At 34.1% G+C, this 17,237-nt stretch overlaps 2 protein-coding genes across 8 annotated transcripts; one reads left to right on the top strand and one right to left on the bottom strand.

Annotated features, from left to right (window-relative positions):
* The first annotated feature begins 306 nt into the window (after positions 1-306).
* On the top strand, positions 307-3,393 carry LOC111304999 (protein trichome birefringence-like 6). 2 transcript variants are annotated; one of them, XM_022902139.2, is made up of 6 exons: positions 307-450; positions 1,084-1,852; positions 1,951-2,143; positions 2,253-2,443; positions 2,720-2,878; positions 2,969-3,393. In XM_022902139.2, exons 2-6 carry the CDS (start codon positions 1,104-1,106, stop codon positions 3,306-3,308), a joined length of 1,632 nt encoding a protein of 543 aa, XP_022757874.2. In that variant the 5' UTR covers positions 307-450; positions 1,084-1,103; the 3' UTR covers positions 3,309-3,393. The 2 variants fall into 2 exon arrangements, with proteins under 2 accessions (XP_022757874.2, XP_089606752.1); XM_089750626.1 differs by lacking the exon at positions 307-450 and adding an exon at positions 476-930.
* Positions 3,394-8,424: 5,031 nt separating this feature from the next.
* Positions 8,425-16,258, bottom strand: LOC111304998 (histone-lysine N-methyltransferase EZA1-like). Of its 6 annotated transcripts, none has more exons than XM_089750109.1 (17): positions 16,182-16,258; positions 15,639-15,740; positions 15,068-15,342; positions 14,372-14,538; positions 13,760-13,844; positions 13,470-13,616; positions 13,297-13,344; positions 13,143-13,214; positions 11,904-12,610; positions 11,389-11,539; positions 10,524-10,744; positions 10,128-10,259; positions 9,672-9,759; positions 9,516-9,563; positions 9,278-9,406; positions 8,966-9,043; positions 8,425-8,896 (listed from the first exon to the last, which is right to left on the bottom strand). In XM_089750109.1, the coding sequence occupies exons 4-17, from the start codon at positions 14,521-14,523 to the stop codon at positions 8,705-8,707; spliced, it is 2,250 nt and encodes a 749-aa protein (XP_089606235.1). In that variant the 5' UTR covers positions 14,524-14,538; positions 15,068-15,342; positions 15,639-15,740; positions 16,182-16,258; the 3' UTR covers positions 8,425-8,704. The 6 variants fall into 6 exon arrangements, with proteins under 6 accessions (XP_089606235.1, XP_089606232.1, XP_089606233.1 ...); XM_089750106.1 differs by having other exon boundaries at positions 14,372-14,533; XM_089750107.1 differs by having other exon boundaries at positions 16,209-16,258.
* Between the last annotated feature and the right edge of the window lie 979 nt (positions 16,259-17,237).

Genomic DNA, 17,237 nt, shown 5'->3' with positions numbered 1-17,237 from the left:
TTTTTATTTTCCGAGGGTTTAGATGACCGTAACTTAAGCATATGCACTCCTAATAAAACTGATGTAAAGTACAACATGGACAATAAATGCGCTGCGTTATTAATGACGTTTTGATAAAACAAACTAATCAACATCGAAACCAATTTGTTTTGGAATTTTTGAAGTTGAATTTATCTGGTTCTGTTTGATCTTATCCCTTAGCACGGGCAAGGGAAGAGATCATTCAATTATTTCCTTCATTTATAATAAAATAATCCGTGACACTGGTATCTGTATTATTTTTCTTTATTTCTCCAGTATTTTACTTAAAATAATAATCCTATCACGTTTCTTTAGGAAAAAACCTTTTTTTTTTTTTTTTTTTTGAATCCCCCGTGACATAACCGGAGGAGAAGGGGGACAAAGGAAAAAGGAAAGAAGAAACTGACATCACTTGACACCCAAGCAAAGGTAAACAGACTACTTAGTAGCCTTAAACAGGTAGCAAAAGTTGAAAATAGAAGGATGATTCAGCATGTTAAACCAGCTTTGTCAAAGGAATTTGCTTTGATATTTTTCTTCAACAAAACTCACGACATTAATCATTTTAAAATTCTTGATTTCCAGTTATTTAGGGTGGAAAAGGAGTTTTTTTTTTTTTTTCTACTACTTTAATTGAATAGCCTCAACCTTCTACATGTTTTTATTCCAGCAAAGATATACTCTGTATCTTTTTGGTGTAAGGTCCAGCAAAGATATTGAACATTGCCTCCAGCGCATGGCTATGGGTGTCGTCAGTCTTGTCGTGAGCACATTTTGACCCGTTGAACTATTTTTTGTTTTTAACAAAGGAAAATTTTTGATAACTAAACACCCAGTCAGTCAACCACAACTAGAAGCAATGCTTCAGTGCCAGTGGAATAGCCTGAAACAACTCCACTTTATCTGAAGGTCTTATCAGATTGTCTATTGTTTTGCTGTCTTTATGAAATTTTTGCTCTTTTAATTAATACATATTCTCTCAAATACATGCATAAGTGACAAGTCCTCTCCTCTCTACCAAATCCCATTGACGAACTGGTTTTTTACTGTATTTTGAAGCAGTTTGCTGATGAACTACATTGATGGATAAACAGAGAACTTTCTTCTTCAAATCCACAAGATTATTGGTGTTTTCTTTCACAATATCCTTTTCTTTTATCTTTCTGGCTTCCTTGTTTACTTGGGTCATCAAATCCAACCCTTCAATTCATCAGGAAACCCATTTTCATTTCAACGAATCATTTCTTAATTTGGGTGGTCATAAACCCATAAATGTTGAGAGCTTGAGTAGTTTCAGTAGTAATGCTTCAGCAGGAACCGTAAAGCATTCAACTGTGAAAGATGGCTCTTTTATTAAGCCTAAAAATGCATCTGGGCCAGATAAATTTTCAGGGCAAGAAATTGAGATTGGAGTGCTAGGAGATGGTGATAGTGAAACTGAGGATCCTGAAACCGAGCAAGAGGATGCACCTGGACCTTCAATAGACAATATTGAAGTTGAAAGCAATGAATTAACCGAAGAGGCTGAGGTCAGAGCAAATTCAATTCACAAACTTGGCCTTCCAAGCACCAAGGAACAGAAGGAAGAGAAGAAGACAATAGTAATTATTGTTGATAAAAATGAAGTTCCAAGGAATGAGAAAATTGAGGAGAAGAAGATAAATAGCTGTGATGTAACAAAAGGTAAGTGGGTTTACGATGAGAGCTATCCTCTTTACACAAATGGATCGTGTCCTTTCATTGATGAAGGTTTTGACTGTATTAGCAATGGAAGGCGCGATAGCAATTACATGAAGTGGAAATGGCAACCACAAGATTGTGATTTTCCTAGGTAAATTTGATTTGCTTTATACTTTTTTCTTGCATGTGCACATCCTAGCAATTGCTGTGGTAAAGACTGGTTTTTTGGTGTGGGGCTCTCTGCTTTAGGTTCAATGCTGCAAAAATGCTGGATTTAATCCGAGGGAAAAGACTGGTCTTTGTGGGAGATTCAATTAATAGAAACCAATGGGAATCCATGCTTTGTTTGTTAATGGGAGCTATAAAAGATCCAAAGAAGGTCTATGAAACTCATGGGCGAAGAATCACTAGAGAGAAGGGAAATTATAGTTTCAAATTTGTGGTAATTAAATGATTGCGTAAAGTTTATTCGCTCTTTATTTCACTTATATATTGGAATTTTTAGTATTTGCCTATTTGGGCTAATCGATGTTTTGGGGTTGTTTCTGCAGGACTATAAGTGTACAGTTGAATACTATGTTTCTCACTTTCTAGTACACGAGAGCAAGGCAAGAATAGGGCAAAAGCGGAAGCCAACTTTGCGTATTGATGCCATTGATCATGGTTCATCAAAATGGAGGGGAGCTGATATTTTGGTCTTCAACACTGCACATTGGTGGTCTCATTACAAAACAAAAGCCGGGTTAGTGCCATTACATTATCATACTGTGAATCTTTAAGAAAACCTTAGCCAGTACACCCTAAAGTTGTAGTGTGATCTTCCTTTCAAGGTTTCAATCCTGCATTAACCGTAAGCTGGAGAGTTCAACCCAGATCTCCTTTTTATTAGAAAAGCATGTTAAGCTGTTCTTATAAGAATTAGGATGACATTACTATGATATGTACTTTAACCTGTGAGCTAAACCTTTATATGCTCTTGTAATAAGTTTGATGTCTACTGGCAATTTCCATATCTTAGGATAAACTATTATCAGGAAGGAAACCAAGTACATCCTCGACTTGATGTCTCCACAGCCTTCAGAAAAGCTTTGATGACATGGGCAGCATGGGTTGATAGACATATTAATCCAGGCAGAACACAAGTTTTCTTTCGAAATTCAGCACCTTCCCATTTCAGGTTTGCTGTTGTTTATGCTGCCGTGAACTTCCTTTCTTTTAACATTTACTTGTATGATTACTAAGTAGGCTCTGATCATTCATTATATAGGGGAGGACAGTGGAATTCAGGTGGCCGCTGTACGGAAGCTGCTTGGCCCCTTGATGGCACTTCAGGCATGATATACCCTGACAAGAACAAAATTGTGGAGGAGGTCATTTTGCAGATGAAAACTCCTGTAACATTGCTAAATGTGACTGGTTTATCTGCATACAGGATAGATGCTCATCCATCAATATATGGGAAAAAACCAGGGAATCGCTACTCTTCGAACATTCAAGATTGCAGCCATTGGTGTCTTCCTGGTGTTCCAGATACATGGAATGAAATTTTGTATTTCCATTTGCAATCCAAACAAAAGTCCAAGTATCACTCAAAAATTCGATTGTGATCCTCCGCAATCAGCTTGTATATTCTTTCAATTCTTTCAGCTTGTGATATTGTCAAATAGCATGCAAAATGTAAGATTTTTGGATGAGGTTCTTCTGTTTGCAAGTCAAATTTATAATTCTGATTGAAAATAATTCATTCAGAAACATGAAGTTCTCCTGTTAGTCTGTTACAAAGCCTGCTTAGTTATTAAAATAATAACAATAATAACCATACACGGCTTTTTACTCTTTTAGGCGGATGTCCCAAGGCCCCCCCCCCCCCCCCCTTGGACTACATCGTTTTAAAAGGTTATTGAATTAAAAAAATAAAAAAAAGACGAATTGATATTAAGCTAAAAATTTATTGTAATTATCAACAACTCATCGATATCGGCAATTTACCTGTCGGCAATGCAAAAAATAATAATAGTAATCCAGGCGAAGCATGAATATTAAAGAGAAAGTGTTAGAAGATAGTGTTTAGGATTGTTGATGTGGATTCATAAACATTGCTTAGTTGAATATTTTAAATTGTTTCTGATTTTTTAATATTAGTTATTTTTTTGTTATTCATGTTTATGGTAATGGAGTAATCTTAGGATCATAATTTTAGTGGGTCGTTATTAATTAAGCTTTGAATTGCAATGTTTTTTATGTTAAGTAAAATTAAGTTTTCTTTGCTTCAAAATACATTGCTCTCAATTTTCATTTGCCTTTACTATAGCAATACTTTGTTTTTATTTTCTTATTAAAAAATAACATCATTTGCTTTCAGAGCTCTTTTTTTAATGGATTTGTGTGTGAATTTGACGTGTCATGAAAGTCGAAGCCAATCTCTCAGCAATTGCTCTGTTGGTGTTCGACAGAAACAACTACCAAATTTGGACAGTACGTATGGTGACATACTTGGAAGCTTTGGATTTTTGGGAAGCAATAGAAGAAGACTATCAAATTTTTGCACTTCCGAACAATCTCAAAATGACACAGATGAAAGTGAAGAAAGAAAAGAAGACAAAAAAATCAAAGACAAAGGCTTACTTGTTTGCTGCAGTCTCATCCACCATCTTTACTCGTATCATATCTCTGAAGTCAACAAAAGAGATATGAGATTATCTCAAGAACGAATATGAAGGAGATGAAATAATTAAAATGATGTAAGTCCTAAACTTGATTAGAGAATTTAAACTTCAAAGAATGAAGGACTTTGAGATAATTAAATATTACTTTGACAGGTTTTTTAGTATCGCAAGCAAAGTGAGGCTTTTTCGATCTAAATTTATTGACTCAAAAATTGTAGAAAAAATTCTTGTTACAGTACCTGAAAGATATGAAGCAACCATCACTACTTTGGAGAATACTAAGGATCTGTTAAAAATTTTCTTAGCAGAATTGCTTAACGCATTGCAATCACAAAAACAAAAAAGACTAATGAGGGAGGATATAACAATCGAAAGAGCTTTGGTAGCTAAGCATCAAAATATCGCTAAAAATAAAAAGAAGAAGAAGAAGGATTTTGAAGGAAATGAGGTAAATATAGCATCAGCCAATGTAAAAGGAAAGAATGAAAATCAAAATAAATCATATCCACCTTGCTAACACTACGGAAAGAAGGGTCATCCTCCAATTAGATGCTGGAGAAGACCTGATGTTAAATGCATTAAATGCAATCAGATGAGACATGAAGCTGTTATCTACAAAAACAAAAATCAACAATATGGTGAAGAGGCAAAGATTGCTGATCAAAAGGAAAAGGATCACCTGTTCATTGCTACATGTTTCTCTAACATCGAATCAAAGAGAGTTAGCTTATAGACAGTGATTGTACTAATCACAGGACACATGACACATGACACATGACACATGACAAAGATCTATTCAAGGAACTCAGCAACACAAACTCATCAAAGGTTCGAGTTGGTAATGGCAAGTACATAACTATGAAAAGAAAAGGAAAAGTCTCAATTTCAACATGTTCAATTACAAAGTTCATTTATGATGTGTTGTATGTCCCTAAAATTGATCAAAACTTGTTAAATGTTGGAAAACTAATTGAAAAGGGTTATAAAGTTGTGTTCGAAGATAAAAGTTACCTGATTAAAGATGCAGTTAGCCAAGATATTTTCAAAGTAAAAATGAAAGGGAAAAGCTTTGCTCTAAATCCATTGTAGGAGTAGCAACTGCTTTCCCAATTAAAGAAAATATCACTGAAGTATGGCACAAGAGGCTTAGACACTTTCATCATCAGGGGTTGTTACAGATAAAATTCAAGAAGATGGTAAATGATCTTCTAGAACTTGATGATCATATTCCAAACTGCAAAGCATGTCAGTTTGGAAAGTAAAGTAGAAAACCATTTCCCAAGGTAATATGAAAAGCATTAAAGAAGCTATAATTAATTCATACTGATATTGCAGGCCCACAAAGAACACTTTCTGGCTCAAGTCTTTTGAAACTTTAAAGCTAGAGTTGAGAACGATAGTGGCTGTAGAATTCAAACTCTCAAATCAGACAATGGCAAGGAGTACGTCTCTGAAACATTCAATCTTTTTTATGATGAGGTAGGCATTTAACATTAATTAATCGCTCCATACACTTCACAACAAAATGGAGTAAGTGAGAGACATAATAGATTCATATTAGAGATGACATGATGCATGCTACATGAAAAGAACCTGTCAAAGCAATTCTACGTTGAAGCAGTAAACACTGTTAATTTTTTGCAAAACAGGCTTCCCATAAGAGCAATAAAGGATCAAACACACTTTGAGGCATTGTATGGTTATAAACCATCTTTGAATTTCCTTAAAATATTTTGATGTTTATGCTTCACTCATGTTCCATAGATTAAGAGAAATAAACTAGATAAAAAAGTACTTCTATGCATCTTTATTGGCTACAGCTCAGTTGCAATAAAGTTTTTCAACCACAAACTGAAAAAATTATTATAAGCAGGGATGTGCACTTTATGAAAGACAAAGAATGGAACTGGGATGATGCAAAAAAGATGGATCCAACCTCAAAAAAGCTTAAGCTCAAGTTTTTTATTTTAGACACAACAGAATAAAGCATTGGAGACTGAAAGAATGAAATGGTGGATGAAAGTCTTATCAGAGGCACAAGACTACTTTATGATGTTTATCAAAGATGGAATATTGTTATGTGTGAACCTACAGAATATGAAGAAGCCAATATGGATCAAAATTGGATTGTTGTAATAAAGGAAGAACTATTCATGACTGAAAGGAATAAAACATGGGAGTTGGTTGATCGACCCCAAAACAAAAAGGTAATTGGAATCAAGTGGGTGTATAAAACCAAGCTTAATACTGATGGGTCAATTAACAAGTATAAAGCTAGACTTGTGGTCAAAAGATATGCTCAAATACTTGGTGTGGACTACTCAGATACCTTTGCACCAGTCGCTAAACTCGAAACCATCAAGCTTTTACTTGTTGTTGAAGCGCAAAAGAATTGAAAGGTGGACCAGTTAGATGTCAAGTCAGCGTTCTTAAATGGTTTTTTGTAGGAGAAGATTTATGTAGACCAACTGAAAGGCTATGTAAATGAAAGAAAAGAAGACAAGGTCTATCTTCTTAAAAAGACACTTTACGAATTGAAGCAAGCTCCAAGAGCTTGGTACATTAAGATTGATGAACATTTACAAACTTGAGATTTGCTAAAAGCTTATCTGAATCAACATTTTATGTCAAGCACAATGGAGCTGACATTCTTATCATCTCACTATATGTGGATGACCTGCTTGTGACAGGAAACAACACAAGTATTGTGAAAATGTTTAAACAAGAGATGATGGAGTTTTTTGAGATGACAGATCTCATATTTCTTTCTTGGAATGGAAATTAAATAGAATGAACATAAAGTCTTCATCTGTCAGAAGAAATATACCAAGGAGATTGTGAAGAAGTTTAAACTCAAAGAATGTAAAGATATGAGCACACAGATGAACTCAAAGGAAAAACTCTGTAAAGAATATAGAACAGAGAAGATTGATCAGGCATATTTAAAAGCCTGATTGATTGCTTGATGTATCTCACAGTAACTCAGCCTGATATTTTGAATGCTATAAGCATTTTGTCTCAGTTTATGCACTGTGTAAGTGAATGGCATCTCAAGGCTGCAAAGAGGATGCTTAGATATGTGAAAGGCACATGTGATTTTAGCATTAAATACACAAGGAGCAAAGAATTCAAGCTGGTTGGTTTTTCAGATAGTGATTGGAACGGTTCCATTGATGATATGAATAGCACTTTTAGGCCACTGTTTCATACTTGGTTATGGTGTTTTCTCATGAAACTTGAAAAAACAAGAAATTGTAACTCAATCTACAGCTGAAGCAAATTTGTTGCTGCAACAGCTGCTATTAATCAAGTTTTGTGGCTGAGAAAAATTTTAATCGATCTTAACTTGAAGCAAAAGGAAATCACGAAGATTCTTGTTGACAACCAAACTGCTATTGCTATCTTTCAAAATCTTGTGTTTTACGGGAAAACTAAGCATTTTAATATTAAGTTATTTTTCTTAAGGGAAGTTCAAAAGATGAAGCTATTGTTATTGTCTACTGCAAAACAAAAAATCAAATTGCAGATGTTTTCATCAAATCACTGCCGATTAGCAAGTTCAAATTTTTGAGAACAAAACTCAGTGTTTACAGCTCCTAAAACAGGAAGAATATTAAAGAATGTGTTTAAAACTATTGATGTGGATTCATAAATGTTACTTAATTGAATGTTTTAAATTGTTTTTTTTTTATATTGATTATTTTTTTATTATTCATGTTTGTGATCATGACATAATCCTTAAACCATGATTTTAGTGAATCGTTATTAATTAAGCTTTAAATTATAATATTTTTTATGCTAAATAAAATTAAATTTTCTTTGCTTCAAAATACGGTGCTCTCAATTTTTATTTGTCTTTACTATAACAATACTCTGTTTTTCTTTTCTTATTCAAAAATAACATCAGAAAGCCTTTCAGCCACGACAGAAAGAAGCCAAAGTAACCGGGGGATGGGGGAATCTCTGGTAAATTGGTGCAAAACTGTCATGTTAAGGTCGAAAGTATCAAAAAGGAAAACCTAAATGCATACCGTGGAAAAATGCAAACAACTAATCATAAAAAAATAAACTTCCATTATTTCTAAAAGATTCATACATGCTTTCTCCCACCAATTCCTATATGTATTGCATTGCTACCAAGCTTGTTGGCATAATAAATGCTTAAACCTTATTTTTATCTAATTTCTTGACTTAATGCAACTATACACACATAAGACAATATTCTATATGCTTGCTTATGAAGAAACTTCTTTTACTAAGGTGAAGATAGGAAAAAACTGAAGGTAATAATATAAAAGCAAAAACCAGATGCACAAGCTAAACCAGTCAACAGTGCATCAATGAGACTGGTGTTTCTTTGCTCTACCTTGAGAGACTGATATATCATCTCTCTTGGAACCTTCAGGTTTCCTAGCCCATGCAGGTGCTTGATCTGGGCCATAACGATAATCATAAAAGAGCTCTTCACTAGCTTCAATGCGCTCCTTGGCAAAAATTCCTACTCGATGATCTCCAGCCACCAACATTACCTGTGCAAGCTAAGGTATTAGCTAAACCAACAAGAAATGTCCTCAAAATAATTGGAGACAGTTGTGTACCTTGGCATAGCAATTTGGATCAGAAGAATGGTTTGCAAATTTCAATTTGTCTCCTTTGCGGTAAGCATCAAGGACATACTGCAAAGACAAAATAGCAGCTTCTTTCAGATTCTATACGCCAGTGTAAACAATGAAGATAGTTGTAACGTCGTTACAATTAGGATTAGATAATGAAGCACTAAGATTATTGCGAAATTGGTGGTGTCATTATTAGAATCATTGCAGCATTCTTAGATACAAAAAAAAAGCTGGTCGCTTTTGTTAACAGAAGGAAGCTTCAGAGCCAAATGTGGGATTTTGAGTGCCACTTGCCTGATCATTCAAGTCAAAAAGGAATGATGAATTTGCACGATCATAAATTTTTCCACGTTTGTCTGCTTCTCTGTGGGAGATCAACTCACCGGTATATTCTCCAAGATAATCATTTTTGTTGACAGAATTCTGAACCATATCATTGAGTTAGAAAAGAGTTAGAACACAACAGAGGGAAACATAAGACAATTTTAAATATCCAACGATTTTCCATTAGAAAAAAAAAATGCAATCCTACTTTTAGAAATGCTCCCCATCCAGCAACATCAGACTTTGCCAAGAGGATCTGAGGAATATGTATACGAAAAGATTAGAAGCAGAGCAAAAAGAAAAATATTGCCTTCAAACATTTCCAAACTATAATTTTACAACTAAAACATTCCAAGTTGCTCACTCTCTGCTGTTGCCTTAGAAGCAACCTCATGTTTCCACACTGACCATCTCCTCGTTTTGGTGGCTCACCCAGTGAATCCCCACCGCAACTGCCAAAGGTACAAAATATTTAATACAAATACTGGAGATAAATGTAACTTGTCTCCAGCATTTCTCCACTCAGTGTGCTTTAAAACCTAGATAATATATCAAACGAAAACCACAAAAGATTCATGGGGACAAAAAAGAACAGAAAAAGATCTTTATTCAGAAACCAACCTAGAGTTTCTAGTTGCACTATTATTTATCATGAAAATAAAACCTAATTTCAAAAAGCTATTCCTATCTCTAAACTTTGAAGACTTGGGTATGTCTCTTACACACTTTTAAATGAGGAATAGCCAATAAATATAAAAAAATTTCTATAGAACATTCTAGTGATATATTACAGAAAATCATAGAGAATTTGAAACTTTACCTAACCCAACAATTCCGGCAAACATCTGGGTCACATTCACGTCCAGCAGCAAAACATGGGCACTGCCGGCTTCTGCATTGACTCTTTGCACAGTGGCATCCCCTAAACCGGTTTTTGCAACTCTTCGAGCATCTGAATGATCATAATTACTAGTTTCAATTATTGTCCAAATTAACTTTTCTTCTTTGAATTTATTACTAGAATGTCACTGGATTTGCTTTAGCTGGTACTTTTAGTTCAAATAAAAATATTTTAAAAAATACTGAAACAAATCAGTTTATTCATAACAAAAGCGGTTGGTTATATGCAAATATTTGAGATTCACTGAGATATAGGTTTGCTTATCCATAACCATCTGCATGCTTCATATTTGCAAGTTAAAACAACTTAACTTACCCACAATACTTTTCACAGCAAGTTCCATTGTGCAGACAAGGGCATTGCTTTCCACACATCGATTGGCATCCACATGGAGTATATTGCTTGCAAGACTGATTTTTTCCATCTGCAATTCTTTTCCACATTGATGGATGGCCAGCAGATTTCCAAGAATATTTAAGCTTCCGTGTTCTACCCCTTCTACGAAGCAATCGCGGTCTTGTTGACATCTCTTGCTCCTGAATTGCGAAAAGAATGTTAGTAGGGAAAAAGGATTTGTAATGCAATGTAAAGAGGAAAGAGAAAAGTTTACAATGGAGAGCCAATGGTTCACCCTAAAAAATACGATGCCCGTTATAATGAAGTGATAGAGATAAATTAATAATGAATAAATATTAGAAGTTACAAAATTAAGTTAAAAGAAAATCAGACCGCGAAAATGAAGTCAGCTTGGTCCTATTTTACCCTTTCTCATTGCTCCTGAAAATCAGCCACTCTAAAGATATAAGCTTGATTAATTCAACAACTTTGAGGATGGGTTTCTTCTTTTTACATTGTTTAATTAAATGGCCAAACCTTAATGGCCATGTAACTGCAATTCCAGATTCTAATGCCACTCTGTATCCATGGATTCTCAAACTTTCTTTGTAATATAAAAGTTTTAGATGATAATTTTATATATATTTTTTCAATTGGTAAGCATTTAAACATAAAATGAAGTGATAAAGGGAATGCTTGCACTTGTAGCTTGTAAAGGTGATACTTTCACTGATATGGCCTCAAGAGAATCATGATGGTTGGAAACCTTTTCTTTTCACCCATTTATTAAAGAAAGACCACGTAATAAGGGGAAATAGATTGAAAATAGGGTTCCGGTAAATACCATATAATCTGTTTCCGATTTTCCATTTTCTTCCAAAAATGAACTTGCCACGATGGACCTATGAAGTGTTGAAGCTCCACCATCACACATGTAACTTGATACCTCCATGCAAGTCTTCAAACCAGAAAGCAAATTCCTGGATATAAGGCAACTGTGAAGCATGGGATCATGCATTAGTAGAAACAAGATAAATGGACATATGAATATTGTTATCTAGAAGGGAGAAGAAAGATACCTGCAATTACAACTGCCTAAACATAACATGTTCATCAAGATCAGAAAGCAAAGCAGGTGAATTGTAAAAATATAAGCATGTTACACAATTTTCATTGAGTTTTTTTGCTCTGCGCATTTTAATTCTTCTAAGGAAGCTTTTGCAGATTAGTCCACTAAAAATTTAAAACAGCAGAAACCAACTCCAAGATACAAACATGAATATTTATATTTAACACAACCAACATCTATTTGCATTTTATGCCAAGCAAAAGATTGACAAAAGTTGTAATCCCTTCTACCTGTTTCTCCCAAATATCTCCACTCCCTTCAAATACAATTCTCTCTCAATAGGTTTCCACTCAGAAGATGACCACTTCAATTCAGGCACCTCTGTAACGTCTTTGGCTCCATCACTTATATTATCCTCGGTCTTATCACTGGAAGCACTACCAGAACGGGCAAAAGTTACTAAGCCTTGTTCGCCAGATTCATTTTGATTGTTTTTGGCCGTAAGTTGAGCTTCATTTTCATTAAGAGTACCAACATGATGGTTCCTACTTTTAGTACTTTCAGAACTGGCATGATCCTGAATTGGTATAGCTTCAGAAGACTTTGTAGCTACATCCAAAACCAGTACTGTCTTTTGTTTCTTAATTGCAGAATCCTGGCTGATATCAGGACAGAGTACAGAATCTTCGAACGGTCTATTTCTTTCTTGGGAGGCCTTCCGCTTTCCAGAACTTTCATGGTTATCTATTGCTATGCAAGATATCTCCAAATTTTGAGCTTCACCAGCACCTTCTGAGTCATGAATACCTTCTAAAGTAACAGGCCTCGCTTCTTCAGAGATACCTCTTTCCTCTTGCATGAGATCTGCACCAACACTAGTCTTTGGCTCTTTGACATCAGATGATGCAGCCTGGTCTTTCTCTTCTAAAGTTGTAGTCATCACTCCATGCAATGCATTGCCACCTGAACCTTCAGGCACATCTTTGACAGCTCTTAACTGCATGAATTGGTATTGAAATCATAAGACTTCACTCTTTTCCCACATAATAAATTATCTTAAATCCAAAGAAAAATTAAATATGGGATATGATAATAATGATAACTATATACTCGAAAAGAAACTAAAAGGTACTCCGAGGATATGAACAAGTGCAAATTCACACCAAATCAAACATATCTCAGTAAAAACACACCAATAAGCACTAAAATAATCTTCTTCTCTTTGGTGAGCAATAATAAAGTAGACTACAAAACGATGAAATGAGCTTCAGATAGGGACCATACATAGGAGGCATATTAGTGAAATATATAGACAAATAGATTTTGCATCAGAACCCAGATTCTGAGGGCAAGGAACAGCACCAGAGAACAACAAAGAATCCAAATATTTGGAGAATACTGGAGAACTTTAGTCCAGAAAGTTATCAACATGTATGTCATTAACTTACACTTCCGATGGTTTTTGGAAGTAGCAACTCATAAGACAATACCAGACATAAGTCTTTAGAAAAGAATAATAAGAACCAAACCTGAAGATAACATTGATCACTGCAAGGCTTCCTGTCATCTTCATATTCAGACCAATATGGCTGCTTTTCAATCTGTCAAGCAATAGGTTCAAAGTCAGATAAACTAATGAAACAAACTCACATTAAATTGAAAGACAAGAAGCACATTGCTTACAGGATTAATTAAAGTTTGTGAACAGCCATGAAGACGGCAGTCAAATAACTGTCAGATACAAAGTAGATCAGCAAAGGAGTTAAAAAAATTCAAAAGAACTGCACAGGATATTGACATGCCAATGCTTCTCTGTAACAAATAACATTAGGAATAACTGGCTAGAGACTAAGTACCAAGCAACGACGGCAAAAGAGATTATCAAAAGAATCTAAAGCAGCGCTGAGGCTCTTGTCCAAAGATATGCCCTTTTCAGATCCAGAATCCTCAGAATCTTTAATGTTTTGGTCACTGTATTTGTCTGCAAGCATGCCATGCCGTTCCTGCAAATCTCATAAGAAAAATGTTTCTAATAAATATAAAGAAAAATCATATTTAAACAAAAACCTTGGAAGGAAGGGATTAAAGAAACCAAACATCATCCAAAATAAGACAACCATGTTCACATGCTAATAATGCAGGATACCTGGATTTCAGATATGGTTACTCCAATAAATTGGCTGACTGCATTCAGTATTTCCTCACCTAGACCATACTCCTGACAGACGGTCCTACCAAATTCAACATTGTTAATCTTAAATGATTGAATGGTTTTTTTTTCTAGAGTAAAATAGAAAGAACTTATCCACAGTTCATCAGAAATCCAAATAAACATCTCTTATGGTGATAGTATGTCACCAGTTAGCTAATATAGAATTTGAGCTCCGCATGAAATAAATGCCAGTATGAAGAAAGAGTCTAACACAGCAAATAGAAACAGCAGCAGTCTTTTAACCTAGCACACTTTTGCTGTCTTGGTTTTACATCAGTGTTGCTCCATCTTCCTACCATTAAAAGACCAATGACATTTATACATTGAAAGATTATGAACAATGTCTACCACTTGCATTTCTGTAGTTGATGTTCACTTGTGACTGGTATGATGATAACAAGGCACAAGAAGTTCAACTTTCAGAATGCAACTGTGCACAACTTCCATTTTTTTTTCACAAGGAAAGTATATATCCTAAGTTTCTCTTAAAAAATGAATATCACTCTTCTTTATTTATGTACGGAGGTTGCATCTTATTTTACTTACCACAAAATACGATCTTCACCCTCAGAGAATTCATGTTTTTCTTCCTCACGCTCTGCAGTATCTTCCTCACTGTCACTACAGATCAAGGCTTCACTACCCTGTTGGTCATAGTATATACGTCTCCTCCCCACAACAGATTGGTCTTCGGCCATTCTCTGATTTCTGTGCTGAATGATGCATATTTAAGATAAGACGAGCAAAAACAAAATCTCATGCAAAATGAGATGGGCTGAGAAAAGGTGGTAGATTCATGTATGGATGCTTCTGCTGCTGAAATCTCCAACTTTGAATTAAATAACAGTAACAAAACCTTGAGAGGCTTAAATAACATGCCTAGCTCTTCCTAATGGCTTAAGCTTTTAGGATCAAGTGGTGTTCAACTTTTTATGAAGCATTTCATGAAATCTCTCCAAATTATAATCCTCAACCGGGGATGACTTAAGTAGCATGGCTAGCTCATGACCAAACAGATTAAGCTTTTCGGATAAAGTGGTCTCCAGTATGTCATTAAGTCTTTGCATGAAATCTCTCCAAAAATTGTTCCCAATTAAAAGTAATTTATTTCATGATTTTAATCGAATACATACATACATACATACATACATGTGTGTGTGTATATATATATATATATATATATATATGTAGACAGAATAGAATACTTGAAAATAGGCCAACTAATATAGTAATCCAACATACTTGTCCAAAAATATCCACGTTGTATATGGTGGCAACTTCTCAATATATGGAAGCTTGGCACTTGTAGGAGATACAACTTCATGACCATTAGCATAGTCTCTATCTCCAGAAACTTGAGAAAATCCAGTATACTTACATAGAGGGATTTCTATTCTTGAAGAAAGCATTTTACCAAATCCATTCTCCTCCACACATAGGACATTCCTACTTGATGTAGCTGACAAAATCTCCCAAATATGACTCTCTAGCTTCTTTCTGTTCTTCTCAACTTTTTCCTGTGCACACCACAAAATATAAATATGATTTATTCGAATCTTGTCTAGCAGTTTGAGAGAAAATAAATTCAATTCAGACAAGTTGAATGCAACAGATTCACAGTTACTTATCAAATCTGCATGTCATTAATTGCAGCAAAAAAAAAAGTTGGATTTCATTTTTTCTTCTAAAAATGATCGTGCTAGTGAAATTCAAGGACAAATAGATAATGTAGCATTAATTTAAAATAACAAGAATGAATACAATAAGTAAAATTTTAAGTTGACTGATATAACTAAAGGCATAACTTATCTACCTTTATTGAAGCAGTTCTTTCTGCTTGAATTTGCCTTTTAAGCTGATTTAACTTATATGTCAAGTTTCCTACGTTGACACCAGAGTTTTCTCCATGTGATTTCTGCCATATCTAAAACTAATAAATAAAACAAATTGTTGATGATCAAGCAAAAGGGAAATTTGAAAAACCTCAATTCCGAAAGATTCTTTCTTTTGCCTTCTTTTTTTTTTTTTTTTTTCTGCATAATTCATTAGGATTCAAACAGATCATAAGTTGTAGTGAATGGTGATGAATTTCAAGTGATTTTTTTTTTTTTTTGCGAATCCTATTCCATGGAATTTCAAGTCTATGTTACCAATTATAATCTAATAGCCAAGATAGGACAATTAAAAAAAAAAACTAAAAAGATTCGAAATTCGTTTACATTTCATCTTTAAAAGAGACAGTGAATTATGCAACTAGTATCCAATTTTGTGATGATAATAAATTAGAAGATTGGATAAAATGAAGAAAGAAAAAAGGGAAAATTGAAGATCAAAAGGGCAGGGACGGAATTTCAACACTGGATTTAGAGGAAGAGTCGCTTGCCTTGAAGACCATGGTTGGCTTAATTGGTGCCTGCTCTGCGAGTACGACTCACTCCAGACAGCGAAGAATCTGAAGAAAAAGAAGCCCAGCAAAGGAACGACACGTGTGAGCTGTCAGTGATATTGCCTTCACCGTGGGAACAGCCTTTCCGTCTACTTTGTATTTTCCAAACGAGCCGCTGGCCCAGAACCCGGCTCTGCCCACTATTTTTTTTATACGGATCAGCCCACTATATTCCTTTCCCTTTTTTCATACCATAAACATGGGCCCAAGGAATTCCAACGGGCTTGATGTGCTTTCTTTTGCTTGTTACCGATGATTGTGAGACTTGCCCAACGGGTTTTCAGAGAAGGCCCGAAAGAAACTATTAATAACTTTTTATAACAGCAATTTTTTAAATTAGTTTGGTGAGGATAGAATGTGTTTGATATATAAAATTATAATAAAATAATAATATGAATAAGATTAAATTAAATAATATTATTTTATCTTATATTTGATGTGTGTAAGGATTAGGATAAAATAATTTATTTATTAATCAAAATTATCATTCTTCAAAACTTATATAATTTAAATTTTTTATATAATTTTTAAAAGTATAATAAGATATATAAGTTTAATCTTATGAATTAAATATAATATTCTCCTTTTTGAGAGAATTGAATCATTTTATATAAAGAAGATAATTAATCTTTCTTATAACTATATTACTTTCTTTAGTTATAAACCAAATATAATATATGACGACTATCATCCTATCTTATTTATTATTTTATTCACCAAGCTTGATTTTAATGTATAAGTTAAGGCCATATTTGATGTATAAAATTATTGATAAAATAAAAAAATAATTATCTTATATTATGTTTAGTTTGTATTTAAAAAAAAGATAGAATTGTAAAAAAAATTAATTATCTACTTGCTATAAAATGATTATTATAATCCTTACATATACCAAACATAAGATAATATAATATTATTTAATCTAATACTAATCATAAATCATTTTATCATATTTTTATATCATAT

The sequence above is a fragment of the Durio zibethinus genome, chromosome 21 (assembly GCF_047325235.1).
Source record: "Durio zibethinus cultivar Kanyao isolate XHJ-2024 chromosome 21, ASM4732523v1, whole genome shotgun sequence".
Lineage (NCBI taxonomy): Eukaryota > Viridiplantae > Streptophyta > Magnoliopsida > Malvales > Malvaceae > Durio > Durio zibethinus.
Note: the sequence above shows the minus strand (reverse complement) of the source record. Positions and strands in the feature narration are given on the sequence as shown.

Bases quoted from the DNA above. Each gene is read 5' to 3' on its own strand.
- LOC111304999 (XM_022902139.2), top strand. From the start codon at position 1,104: ATGGATAAACAGAGAACTTTCTTCTTCAAATCCACAAGATTATTGGTG. The intron at 2,144-2,252 runs GTAATTAAATGA...TTGTTTCTGCAG, and splicing joins ATTATAGTTTCAAATTTGTG to GACTATAAGTGTACAGTTGA. The intron at 2,444-2,719 runs GTTAGTGCCATT...TCCATATCTTAG, and splicing joins CATTACAAAACAAAAGCCGG to GATAAACTATTATCAGGAAG.
- LOC111304998 (XM_089750106.1), bottom strand. From the start codon at position 16,220: ATGGTCTTCAAGGCAAGCGACTCTTCCTCTAAATCCAGT. The intron at 11,540-11,903 runs GTAGAAGGGATT...CATGCTTCACAG, and splicing joins GAGATATTTGGGAGAAACAG to TTGCCTTATATCCAGGAATT. The intron at 9,407-9,515 runs GTAGGATTGCAT...GATATGGTTCAG, and splicing joins GATGGGGAGCATTTCTAAAA to AATTCTGTCAACAAAAATGA.